This window comes from Sorex araneus, chromosome 7 (assembly GCF_027595985.1).
Source record: "Sorex araneus isolate mSorAra2 chromosome 7, mSorAra2.pri, whole genome shotgun sequence".
NCBI lineage: Eukaryota > Metazoa > Chordata > Mammalia > Eulipotyphla > Soricidae > Sorex > Sorex araneus.
This window is the reverse complement of record NC_073308.1, coordinates 14754655-14768083: the sequence shown is the minus strand read 5'-3', so window position 1 is coordinate 14768083 and position 13429 is coordinate 14754655. Positions and strand designations below refer to the sequence as shown.

At 48.0% G+C, this 13429-nt stretch overlaps 1 protein-coding gene and 1 pseudogene across 2 annotated transcripts in view; both read right to left on the bottom strand.

Moving 5' to 3' along the window:
- RPS6KC1 (ribosomal protein S6 kinase C1) overlaps positions 1–13429 on the bottom strand; it is a 100687-nt gene that overhangs the window by 49645 nt on the left and 37613 nt on the right. For both annotated transcript variants that reach the window (XM_055144464.1, XM_055144465.1), the window contains one exon: positions 944–1065. In XM_055144464.1, coding sequence (XP_055000439.1) covers positions 944–1065 — 122 coding nt within the window. The remainder of the gene's footprint in view (positions 1–943; positions 1066–13429) is intronic.
- On the bottom strand, positions 5119–6257 carry LOC105943169 (heterogeneous nuclear ribonucleoprotein A3-like; annotated as a pseudogene).

Sequence of the window (13429 nt, the reverse complement as noted above, 5' to 3'; positions counted from 1 at the left end):
CCCGAAAAGCAAAAATAAATAAATAAATATAAATAAATAAATAAATAAAGTTTTGATAATCCAGTGCATGAGATTATGTATGAGGCTCTTTATAGGTTTTTTAAAAATTGACTTAATTTGCAAACTTCAAAAGTATATACAATATAAAAATGTGGGAGAAGTGTAAAGTAATATGTAAGGGAAGAAAAGAATGCAGCTGTACTTCCACGGGCATATATGTTAGTCTCATGTTAGGCAGGCACTGCATAAGAGAGATACACGAAATATACATGCATACAGATAAGCAAACATGCATGTATCAGGGTGGGTCATTTTGGAGAGGAACACTGGTAGTCCTTAGTTTACTGCTGCTAGGTAAGTACCTCCCCTGCGGGTGAGTCTTTGAAATCTCTCAACTCAGCTCCGCTTTAGCGCTGTCTCAGTGGAGAAGCCAAAAGGCTAAGACAGCTGCCAAACTGCCTGTCCAGTACAGCAGAGTGCCCTTCTGGTGGCAGTACTTGGACAGGAGCAAGCACCACCCTCTTACAACAATATAGAAAATAAAGACAATTCCCCATCTCCAGAAAAGAAGAGTCTTAGGGGAGAAGAACTTAAGTTACCATAAAAAAAAGTAGTAAGATTTCTTCCAAGACCTTGCCAAATGCCAAACTTGAACAGAACATCCATAATAAACACCATGTTTGTTCCCCTGCAAAAAATCTATGCCACCCCCCACCCACCTACCCCAGGGGGTCAGAGAGATAGTACAGCGGGTGCTTGCCTTGCACATTCTAACCTGGGTTCAATCCCTGGTATCTTTTAACGTCCCCCCAGTCCTTCAAGGTGGGATCCCTGAGCACAGCCAGGTGTGGCCCAAAACCCAAATAAATAAATAAGCAAACCCAGAGCTTGGAGCTAAGACAGTAAACGCAGCTACAGAAGAACAACCCCGAGAAAGACTTGCCTGCACCCGGCTCAGGCCGCCTGGGGGCGCCTTCCTGCGCAGGCTGGACAAACTCTCGGCTCGCAGGAGATACTCGGCTGTTCTCCTCTTGACGGCTTCCCGGCGCGTAGGGCTGGACTCTCCTGCAGGAAGAACAGAGAAACTGTGAGAACTTCCTCCACCTAGCCTGAAGGTTGTCTCACTTTTACCAACTTACCACATGCTCTAACTGGGGGAAAAAAAAAACAGATTCAAAATTGGATCACAGAAGTCATTTGTGTGTTCACAAAAGAAGAGGGGGGCTGCGGGGCTCTATCTCTCCCACGGAAGTCTCACACCGCTTCCCCCACCCCAGGGAGGCTGATGGAGATAGGCAGGAGAAGGAAGGAATGAGTGCCAGGCTGGTCGGTATCAGTTGCAGTTTATTCCAATCTCCGTTCCCATTCTGCTTCTCTCTCGTGCGCTTCTATGTGTTCCCCCTGCTTCTGTGTGTTCCCCCTGCTTCTGTGTGTTCTCCTGCTTCTGTCTCTTCTCCCTGCTTCTGTCTCTTCTCCCTACTTCTGTCGTGTCCTCTCATGTGTGTCTCCTTCTCTGTCTCTTCTGTCTTCTTCCTCTGTCTCCCCTCAGTGCCCCACAGTCTTAGTTTATATAGCAAATTACATAGGGTGGTGACACAAAGGTGGGTTGAATATTAACAAACCAACAAAGAAGAGTAAGACCATTTCTCGAGATTAACAAAATCTCATCTAAGGAAATCTCATCTAAGGAGATCTCATCTAAGGAGATCCACTCAAGGGTGGGGGTCCAAACAAGGGTGTGTCAGGGTGTGAGCTAGTAATCTGCTTAAATAGTTAGAGTAAATCTACTAATATTTCTAGCAATGTCATTCTGTATGAGCACAGTAAGAGATAAAAAGTTTGGTTCTTCCTGAGGACATCTCACTATACATTCCAAACCACAGTCCTCAGGCCAGGTTAGTCTTCCTAACCCCAGCAGGGTCCTAGTCTCGTCGTTATCTTTGGATCATGACAGCATGGTCCATGATCATGCCCTCAACTTACAGTTGAGTATTGTGGCACTTTGGCCTAGTCCATTTCGATGCCAAGGTAGCTCACAGCTTGCCCTGGGTCCATTGCGTCCCTTGTCGGTACCCTGCTTTTGGGGTGCTAGGAACTAAGGGCAACTGAGTTGAGAAAGCAGATGCCCAGGAGTAAATATTATTCGGAGTCAATAAACTCTCAAGTTACAAGAGCATAATATTAACTGTCTTCCTGTGTCCATACAGAAAGGAAATTGATTTAAGGTAAACTATGCAAAAGACACTAACAAGTTCAGAGTCCTTAAAAGGATCTGATCTTACAAGATAACAGAATCTGATTAGGGAAAAAGTGATTAACTGGTTGGGAAGGAGGGTGCAAGAAGAGTTTACAGATAAACAAAGGAATGGGAGTCTCTCCAGATCACTTAAACCTAAACTCCATGTTCTGAAGTCCTCCTAGTTACATGTGGGAAGAGTCTGGTCCGTTTTAGAGGAGCGTCCTTCATGTAAAAAGCTCAGGAGACAGGGCTAGAGTGGTAATACAGTGAGGAGGGTGTGTGCCTCACATGTGACTAACCCGGGTTCCTCTGCAAGTGCCCCATATGGTGCCCTGAGCATCTCCAGGAGTGATTCCTGAAGAACCCCTGAACGCTGCCAGGAGTGGCCCGAAAGACAACAGCCACCAAAAAAAGCTCACTGAACAGAGCATGTTGAACAGGCAGGCTTGAAGAAGCAGAGCTAGGGCCGTGGGCGGCAGCAGCTGGGACGCAGATGAGACGGGCTGTGATGGGAGCCCACAATTGAGCAGAAAACGGTTTCAGACAGCTCTGAGTTGTGTAAACACAAAAGAGGCAGCGGTGCTCTATCTCTCCCACAGCCCGCATGAGCCCAGGTTGATCTCAGTTGCAGTTTATTCCATTCCTATCTCCACTCTGCTCTGATTCTCCTCCTGCTTCTTCCTCCCCCTTGCTGCTTCATTCTCCTTCTCGCTCTGGATCTGTCACTGGGCCCCCCAACCCACTCTTACAGCCTAGTTAAACCCCAAGCATGAGGGGGGTTGGGGCTTACACATAGGTGTGGTCACAACCAAAAGGGGTCAAGTTCTTTCCCTCAGGGGATGCTGCTTCTAGGACAGATTGTCTTTCAGCAGGACGACCCACCCAAGAGCAGAATCCCATGGGTATGTTTCTCCTCTCCTTGTCCAACAAACATATAAGCATTCATAATATTAGTCATTTTGTCTGGACACAGTAAGAGATACATTAAGTTTATAGAATTGCTTTCCTGGGGCCATCTCGATCTCAGACTACAGTGCTCAGGCCAGATTAGTCTTTCCTATCCCTAGCAGAGTCCTAGTCTCGTCGTTACCTTTGGATCATAACAGCATTTGTCCATAGTTAACAATTGTGGCGTTTTGGCCTGGCCCATATCGATGCCAGGGCAGCTCACAGCTTGCCCTGGGTCCTTTCAGTCCCTTGTTGGGACCCTGCTTTTGGGGTGCTAGGAACTAAGGGCAACTGAGGTTTAAGTCGAGAAAGCAGATGCCTGGGAATGAATAATATTCAAAGCCAATTAAATCCCAAGCTATAAAGCATAACATTGACTGTCGTCCTTTGTCCATACAAAAAGGACATTGCTTTAAACTATTCAAAAGACAAAAGTAGAAGAGAAAGACAGTAATTCACTTATACATATAAAATCATAGACTTCTGAGGAATCGGACCTTACAAGTTAACAGAGTCTGATTAGGGGGAAAAGATAATAGATCTGATAGATGATAGATCAGTTGGGGAAGAGAGCACGAGAGGAGTTTACTGATAAACACAGAGGAATGGAAGTGTCTCAGGAGCACTGTGATAAACCTAAGCTTCCTGTGGCCAGGGGAACAGGACATACCAATGTTGTCCTAAATTATTTAGAGCTACATTCCAATAGACACAGAGGAATAGGGGTGCTTCAGGAGCACTGTGATGGGTATTACCCGAGAAACCTTCTCTCTCTTTGTGGCAAGAGAGAAAGGATAAACCAATGATATCCTACATGAGTCATACTGATGGGTCAATAAATGAACAGAAAAACCAGGAGACTCACACCCTCTCCAGCAAAGCCCTTTAGGCACGTGTGGGTCTGGGCCTGGTCTGGTCCTGTGGCCCACCCATCACACCACTCCCTGAAATGGAGCCTATACCCCAAGGCAGCCTGGGAAGGAATGAAGGCAGGATGGTCCTAGGACACAGCCCAAAGGCGGTGAGCTAGACTCTGCAGGTCTCCATGTGGCATCATCAGCTTACCGACCAAACTCAACCAAGTCACAGTCAAGCAGACAGTCCCCCAAACTCTCCTCCCCAACCCAAGGACCCAGCCCTGGCAGCCGAAAACCTTCAGAACTTTCTCATACCTCACACCACCACTCATATTCCAAGAATAGTGCACCACATTTGATGGGGTTTAAAGTAAAAGGCAACCAATCTTGGGGCCGGAGGGATAGCACAGCGGGTAGGGCGTTTGCCTTGCACACGGCCGACCTGGGTTCGATCCCCGGCATCCCATATGGTCCCCCAAGCACCGCCAGGAGTAATTCCTGAGTGCAAAGCCAGGAGTAACCCCTGCATCGCTGGGTGTGACCCAAAAAAAAAAAAAAAAAAGGCAACCAATCTTAAATGGAAATATATTTTTACAGATACACACACACATACACACACTCTCTCTCTCTCTCACACATACACATACACATAAGCACATAAGACTCAACCTTTAGCCACATGTTAGTAATCTTTTTTTTTTAATTCCTTAATTTTTATTCCTGGTACCACTACCACAATTTACAGGGTAATACACCTGATGTAATGAAAAGAAAAAGAAAAAGAAAAAGCTACAACAGATAAAAGACCTCAGGAATGCACATCTAATTGACACTACATTGCATTAATCAACAGCTGCACTTTTGCAAACTGTGGCTATGACAGTCCTGAACAAGAAGGGTTTCCTGTTTAAGCTGCAATGACTTTTCTGACTATGGATCATCGCTCCTTCTGTGGCAGATTTTTACAGTTCCTCTAATGGATTTGGGACGACTGTCTCAAAGTAGCCTGTAGCTTTCCTGACAACTCCTCGCTCTCTCTCCTGCTAAGAACTGTAGCCCTTTTCTGCTGAGTTTTTAGAACTTTCTGCTACCATAGCCACCACTTCTATCACCAGATCCATAACCACCACCATAGGGACTGCCCAAGCTTCTTCCACCAAAACTGCCCCCTTTCAGGGGTCCATAATTTGATTGCTGTTGTCCACTATAATTTCCAAAATCATTATAGTTCCCACCATCACCACTAAAATTTATCACCACTAAAATTTCCTCCTTCATTGTAACCATCATATCCTCCACCACCTCCACCCATACCCACCACCTTGGTTTCCATATCCTGGTCCTCTACCACCATAGCCTCCTCTACTACTATAGCCAGGACCTCAGCCATAGTTGCCACCATCACCTCCAAATCCATTATATCCACCATCACCTCCTCCATAACTACCTCTGCTGCCACCACCGCCACCACCATAGCCTACCACCAAAGTTTCCACCACGGCCAAAGTTTCCTCCACCACCTCCAAAATTGCCTCCACGACCCATAAAGTTGCCAGATCCACCTCCACGACCTCTTTGCAATCCAGCAGACTGCATTTCTTGTTTAGAAAGGGCCTTTTTCACTTCACAATTATGCCCATTAATAGTGTGGTATTTCTGAACAACAATTTTATCAACTGTATCATGATCATCAAAAGTTATAAAAGCAAATCCTCTCTCTTTCCCACTCTCCCTGTCTCCCATAACTTCTATGGTTTCAATTTTTCCATACTTTTCAAAGTAGTCTCTCAAATTATATTCCTCTGTATCTTCTTTAATACTACCAACAAAAATTTTCTTCACTGTTAGATGGGCACCAGGCTTCACAGAATCCTCTCTAGAAACAGCTCTCTTTGGTTCCACTACACGCCCATCAGCCTTTTGTGGTCGAGCACACACAGCTGCATCTACTTCTTCAACACATGAGTAAGTCACAAAACCAAAGTCTCTGGAACGTTTTGTTTGGGGGGTCTCTCATCACACAATCTGTAAGTGTGCCCCCATTTCTCAAAATGTTCTCTTAAACCATCATCTGTAGTTTCAAAGCTCAAACCTCCAATAAACAGTTTTCTCAACTGCTCTGGTTCCTTTGGATCATGGCCCTCCTCCCCCCAGCAGTGGCGGCAATGGCCAGAGTCGGGCTGGGGTAGACCAGGCGGCTGTTTTACCTCCATTTTGAGACCAGACTCACCTCTTCCAATTCAAGTTCAATATGTTAGTAATCTCTTAAAGAAGGACGTAATGGCCCCTGGGTGAAATATAACAATCTTCGCGCACTTTCCTCTAAGGAAACTTTTTTGGATCATTTTCAGGGGGTTTTCATAACAAACAATACAAAATAAATTACTTCAGTTCTGCTTTAGGGCAGGGGTTGGGGTTTAGGATGGAAACTCCCAAAATATGGTGGTGGGAAGGTGTAATGGTGGTGGGACTAGAGTTCGAATATTGAATGCAACCAAATATTGTGAACTACTTTATAAAAATAAAATAAGTATTTTTTAAAAGAATCAACAGAATAGAAGCCCATGCTGATTAAAATAATGCCTATGAAAATTAAAAAAAAAAAACCTTCCCCAAAAGCTATCCGTCACACTGCCTGAGGGCATCTGCCGAGCCCGTGCTAGCCCCTCTGGTCAGCAGCATTGACCCTCAGGCCGCATCCCTGGGAGTGGAGGACAGAGTGTCTCTGATCAGTGCTCAAGGGGGTCACCCCGGAAGGTGGAGAGAGGGCCCCCCAGGACACAGGTACCAGAGACCCTCATGGCTGCTCAGGAACTCTGACAGGAGACACGTCAAAGTCCAGAATATTCTGAAAACTACTGGCAAATGTGACTTTAGGTTCTGACAGTAACCTTCCTCGCCACTCATGCTCACTTCAGACTGTGCAGCCACACTGAGGGCTCAAGACCAACATGCTGCCAGGACCCCACTGTCAAGCCCACCTGAGGCCATGTGGCTGTTGTTTTTTTTTTTTTCAGGAATATACCCAGGAAAACACCTCTGCAAACAGGCACATATTTCACCTTCATCCTTCATCCTGCTTCTCTCCTAGCCATCCTGAGAGGGCCCGTACACTCGGCAGAGAAGCACTTCCTCTGCACTAATGTTTCTGTCCGGCTGAACAGTCCTGCCTAACCCACATGTCATCAGGGGAAGGGGCCGGATGGACTGGGGTAACTGTGAGGGAACAGCAAGCAGGGAGGGTGGCACGGTCAGGGCCCATTCCCGTGTGCCCACGGCACACTCAGGAGTGACCCCTGAGCAGTCAGTGGCCCTGCTGTTGGAACACTGTATGACTGAATCCTAACCATTAGCAACTCTGTAGCTGTATCTCACAGTGACTCCATTAAAAATAAATAAATAAATAAACAAACAAACAGACTTAAAAAGGAGCTTCCAGAGCAGAGTCAGAGCTGATTCCTGAGCCCCACTGGGCACAGCCCCCACCCATACCCCAATGGAAACTCTGAGGCCACAGCCTCGCAGACCTCCAACAGCAACCACACTGGGCAGGGCACACCTGTCCTGTGCAAGAGGGCAGTGTCCACCTCTGCTCTCCAGGGGAGTCAGAGACAAAGTGTCCACCGCTGCTCTCCAGGAGAAGTCCCGGGACTGTGTCAACGGCCCTGGAACAATCGCTGACTCTGCCCTTGGTGCTTGCTGGGCTGTGGCCGGGCTTCCCACCATCTCCAGTCCCCACTCTCTCCCACACACCCAGCTATCCCAGATACTGTCCTCTCAGCTCTGACAAACCAGAAAGGAACTTCCAACTTGCCTGGCTTTGCTAGGAGTTTTTGTTAATGCTTCTTCCTTTTTCTTTTTTTTTTTTAACAACTTTAGTCACATAAAAGAATATATTAAAAAGTTCCATGAAAGAACACTACAGTTTCAGATGGCCTTGGCGGTGCCGTCCTTTACGTGCTGATTTATTCTAGTTAATGGCTTTTGTTCTTTGCAGGTGAGCCTCCATCTCTAACTGATGCTGAGTATGCGGACAACAAAAGGTGACCTTGGGAAGGACGAGCATCTGTGGCTGAGTCCCCTCCAGCTCGGGCCTCACGCATCCATAGGACGCACCGGTCACTCAGGGCCCCTGCTTCTCCACTCCCTTCCCCGACTACCCTCAGCAACGAGGGTATTTTTTCAAAACCAAGTGTTAGGTGACCCTCAGAAGTTCTAAGAGTCACCAAGGAACAATCAAAACAAACACTCTTACACACTCTAATCCAGGAGCTGCTCTCAACCTGCCACCGGAAAACCGGGGTGCAGACTCATCCTTGAAGCATCACAGCGGGAAAGGCTGCTCTTAGCTTCCAGACTGCTTCCACACCTTGACCTTCCTTGTGCATTCATCTGCAAACAGGGGTGGGGTGGGTATGTTTCTGGCTCTGTGCGCAGGAGGCACCCATGACACTGCTTGAGGACCGTATGTGGTGTTGGGGATTCAAACCAGGGCCACGGCCACTACAGCCACATGCAAAGCACCTGCCTTTCCTCCTGTGCTCTCTCTCCAGCCCAAGGTCTACAATTTTTAAATGACAGAACTCAAAGGTTATTCATTCCATTTCAATCTTGATACTGACTCTCAATGACAACTGAGTCCTTATTTTCTTTTTTAAGTTTCTGGGCCACACTTAGTGGTGCCACTCCTAGGTGGGGCTCGGGGACCCTATGTGGTGCTGAAATGTATCATGCAAGACAAGTTGCCCAAACAGCTGTGCTATCTCTCTGGCCCACTACTGTGTCCCGTACAATAAAAATAATAAACAAATCATTATCCATACCATACCCTGTACCTTTGTTCCAAGCAAATGCCCTCAGAAAGACTGAGATAAAAATTAATGAGAGTGGGGCTAGAGGAATAGCACAGCGGGTAGGGCGTTTACTTTGCACGCAGCCAACCGGGGTTTGATTCCCAGCATCCACATGGTCCCCTGAGTACAGCCAGAAGTGATTCCTGAGTGCAAAGCCAAGAGCAACACCTGAGCATCACCGGGTGTGACCCAAAAAGAAAAAAAAAATGTAATGAGAGATACACTAAAAGGGAAAAAAGGAATAAAGAATTAAAACTAAGTAGCTAAGTTTCTGCTTTCTGTGACAAAACAAAAGTAAAAGACACCGGGAAGAGAAACAGCAGCCCCAGGAGCCGCCCTGCTGGTACTCAGGAAGGGCCTGTCCTCCTGCTGGCTGAGAGAGATGCAGACCAGGGGGAGACTGGAAGGCCCGACCACTGGCTTCCTGCTGTCACAGCACATCACTCCCTTGAGAGAACACTGGGCACACAGTCCACCCCAGTTTCATCCCCGGCATCCCATATGGCCCCCTGAGTACCATCAGGAGTAATACCTGAGTCAGAGCCAAGAGTAAGCCCTAGGCTTCACAGGAGTTGGTCCCAAAACAAAAAAATAAATGAACTTGGGGGCTGGAGTGATAGCACACCCAGTAGGGCGTTTGCCTTGCACGCGGCCGACCCAGGTTTGATTCCCCCCAGCATCCTATACGGTCCCCTGAGTACCGCCAGGAGTAATTCCTGAGTGCAGAGCCAGGAGTAACCCCTGTGCATCGCCAGGTGTGACCCAAAAAGCAAAAAAATACAAAAACAAAAACAAAAAAAAAGATTACTCAACAGGGAGCTTGCCGGGCTCTGCCATGCGGGCGGGATACTCTTGGTAGCTTGCTGGGCTCTCCAGGAAGGGTGGAGGAAAAGAACCTCAGTGCTCAGAAACTTGGCAGGTGAAACAGAAAAAATTTTTTCTGGGGCAAAGTAAAATTATAGAGGGTTAGCAGAGATAGGATAGTTGACAGGCTACTTTTCACTCCAGCAGCTAAGTCAGGTTCAATTTTCAAGAGTCCAAAGGTTCGCCACAGCACTACCAGGAACGATGCCTGAGCTCAGATCCAAGAGTAAGCCCTGAGCACTGTGTGCTTTGGTCCCAAACTGCAATTAGAAATAATAAATTCAAAATGTCCTGTACAAAGTGGCTGGAGATACAGCAAAGTGGGTGAGGTTCTTGTCTTGCAAAAGGTTCCTGAGCACTGCAAGGAGTGATGCCTAAGTGCAGAGGCAAGAGGAGTAAACCCACCCTGATGCATCGCCCACCTCCACTCTCTTCTCTAAAAGTTCTGCACCTCCCTGGGCCCCCCAGAATAGACTGAATGCATGAGAAACATGTGACAATCAAAATGCTCCACCAAATGCTTTTGAGCCCCAAGCATGTGAAGAAACGTTCCCCCACACTCCACTCGCCCAGAGGGCAGGAGGCTAGTATACTGGGAGGGTGTCTGCCTTGCAGGCACTGACTCGGATTGTGCTACGGTATTCCAAAGGATGCCCTGAGCAACAACAGGAGAGGCCCCTGAGTGCAGAGTGACCCCAGAAAAGTACTGGATGTGGCAAAAAAAAAAAAAAAAATTTAAGAAAAGAATGTGCCCCAGGTCCCTTTGATGAGAAAAACTCTTCTGTCCCAAAACTAAACTGAGGCAGAAGGTGGCTCAAATCAAGTCAAGGATGTATATGGCAGAGCACATGCCTTGCATGGGTAATACCCTAGATTCAAATCCTGGCACCATAAGGCCCCATACACAGCCAGTGTTAACACCAGCAACTCCCAGCCTCCCCACCACCACTATCACTGCCCTGCAGAACCCAGCAGAGCCAGTAAGGCTTGTGGGAACCCCGACCAAAGAGTGACCCAAAGATGTAAAGGCAAAAGACAGATGGCTTCCACATGCACCTGAGTTAGAATGGGCTCCGCTCCCTCTCCTTTGGACAGGAAGGGCACCTCCACACTTAAAGGACGCCAGGACTACGCGCATCGAACACGTCAGACCCAGATCTGCCACCACTCTTCCTGTCTCTGCAGGCCAGCCACCCTGCAGTGGCCCACAGGAGGGCAGTCAGAGCCCAGCGCTTTCCAACCCTGCTACACCCACAGATCAGCGGCTGAAGACCACCGGCGCAGTGTATTCTGAAGCAAATCCTGGGGCTCACTTGAGGAAAGGCCCAGGAGGAAGGCCGTCCTGGGTGCTCGCACCCCTTCGGCTCTCCTGTGGCCCTGGGTCACCTCAGGGTGCACTCCAACGTGGGTGCAGAATTTCACAAGGAGGTGAGTCACTAGAAGTAAAAGGAGGATCTTCTGCTCCAACCTCACTGGGCCAGACGCTAGACCTGCCCACCAGACGCTCCCTGCCAGTTCCTGCAGCCCCCACAACAGGCAGCCTGTGCATGCGCCGAGAAATCTGTCTGACCGAATGTTTCATGAGGAAGGTGGATGCCGGGAAACAGGGAGAAGAGGAAGGGCTGGGCCAAGACAAGTCTGTATCTCACTTTGGTTCTGTGGGCCAGAACACGGAGAGGGTGAGGCTTGCAGCAGTCTCGACCACTCACCCTGGAGGAGCTCAGCCTGACTCCTGAGACAAGAGACTGAGTTGCTTATCCAGGACCCAAAAGGCCAAACGATTTGCAAACTCTGCGCTACTGGGAAGGCAGGGGACTGGGGGAGGCGATAAGGACAAACCATTGGCTCTTTCTCAAATAGCATCTCCATTCGGTTTAAGACATTCCAAAACACGGATTCCTCCAGTTCTTGTGATCAGAACCAAGGATTTCCCGGTAATAACAGAAATGGAACCCTTTTATTTTGCCGCTCTTAACCCGGGACACACAGGGACGGCCACATAGGGCATCTGATAAAACTCTCAAGACGCCTCATCTAGATGCTTTGCGCGAGCAGCTGGGCCTCACAGACACACATGAATGCAAATATTTAGACAAGAAGCCACCCACTTAGTTTATTTTCCATATGACTTTCCTGTAATTATTTTGTAAACTGTTCACACAACAATACATAAAAACATCTGCAAAAACAGGTAATTAATGTGTCAAGCAAAACTAATGCATTTTTTATGGTGTCCATGCTTCGTCAACTGTAATTATAACTCTTTTTTAAGCAAATGATGATGTGTTTGTTACAATGTGCAAGTGGTGATTTAGACGCTCTGCTGCTGCTCGGGATCGGAAGCCAGCCAGCAACTTCATCCACCATCCACACTCTACCTAGCATTTGGTGGGCGCAGAGAAGTGGTTCTTTTGTCCAAGCTGTAATTTCCAGTGAACATTTTTATCAATTTTTATCAACATTAAACTTTGTAGATAAAGCAGACACCTGGTCAGCTAAAATCCCTGTGCCAGCAAAGGATTCCCCCAGACCGTGCCTCCTCCTCCGTGTCTGCACTCAACATGACCGCCTGACCCTCCCGCACACCAGCCCTTCAGCTCCTGCTGCTATTTCTCTCCTATCATTGTCGCAGTTAAGGTGACAGGGAGACAATAGTGTCAGCATTCATGATTTTAGATGGCAGAAGCCCCATGCCTCACCTCCACCTTCAAAGCACTGATCCTTCTCCACCAAGTCTTCCTAGGTTGCCTCTCGGGCACCCCCCAATGCCTTGCCAAACCCCAGCTCTGTAGTCGGGGCTGAGGGTTTGCCATCACTCATTACACAGTCATTAATTCCATCTCAAGTCCACGATAACCTACCTATCAGCAAGTGTCCTAGGATGCAGGCCAGGGCATGTGCTCTAGAGAGCTCTATGTCAAAACAACCCATAGCGTTTCTAGAGCTCCTACTCTTTTTAAAACAACCATTTGAAAAAAAAAAAAATCAATGAAGAGTCCTTGTTATATAGAAAAGTAGAAAAGAGTTTTCTGTTGGTGGATTTTCACGTGTACGCTTTCGAGAGACGATGAAGAACCCCTGCTTCCAGGCTTCAGTTTGCAGGCCCGTGCTTTCACACAAGCATCTCTCCGCTGAGCCGGTCCATACCCTCTGCACTTCATGCACTTGCAACAGTTGAAGGTGAACCCCACCTGTTTCCCAAGAGAACACGAGGAGGCATCCCAGCCAATCAATGGCAGCTTCCCCGCTGCCACACACAACAGTCAGCCCCCAGGCCTGCTGGGAGAGTTGGGGTGGGTGTGGAGGAAGGAAGTGACCCTCCTTCAGTGGGTGCCAGGAAAGGAGTCCGAGACCAAGGCGAGGACAGGACTAGGCAGCAGCTCAAGTGCTCAGGCCACAAGTTCAGCTCAGGGTCTACTTAGCAGCACCTCAGCACTGAGGACCAGAGACCACAGAGCCACAACACAAGCGTAAGACAACTCCAATTCGAGTGACTCAATTCTAAGTGAATCCTACAGACTGTCAGAATCCCATGTTCGGAGAGCACGAAGAAACCAGATGGATCCTGAAGAGATGTGATGCTTTAGGAGATCCTGCAGTGCCACTGTCCGCCTTCCTGAAGCTCTCCCCCCTGCACACTGACAGCATCGTTCTCGATCACCGGCTCC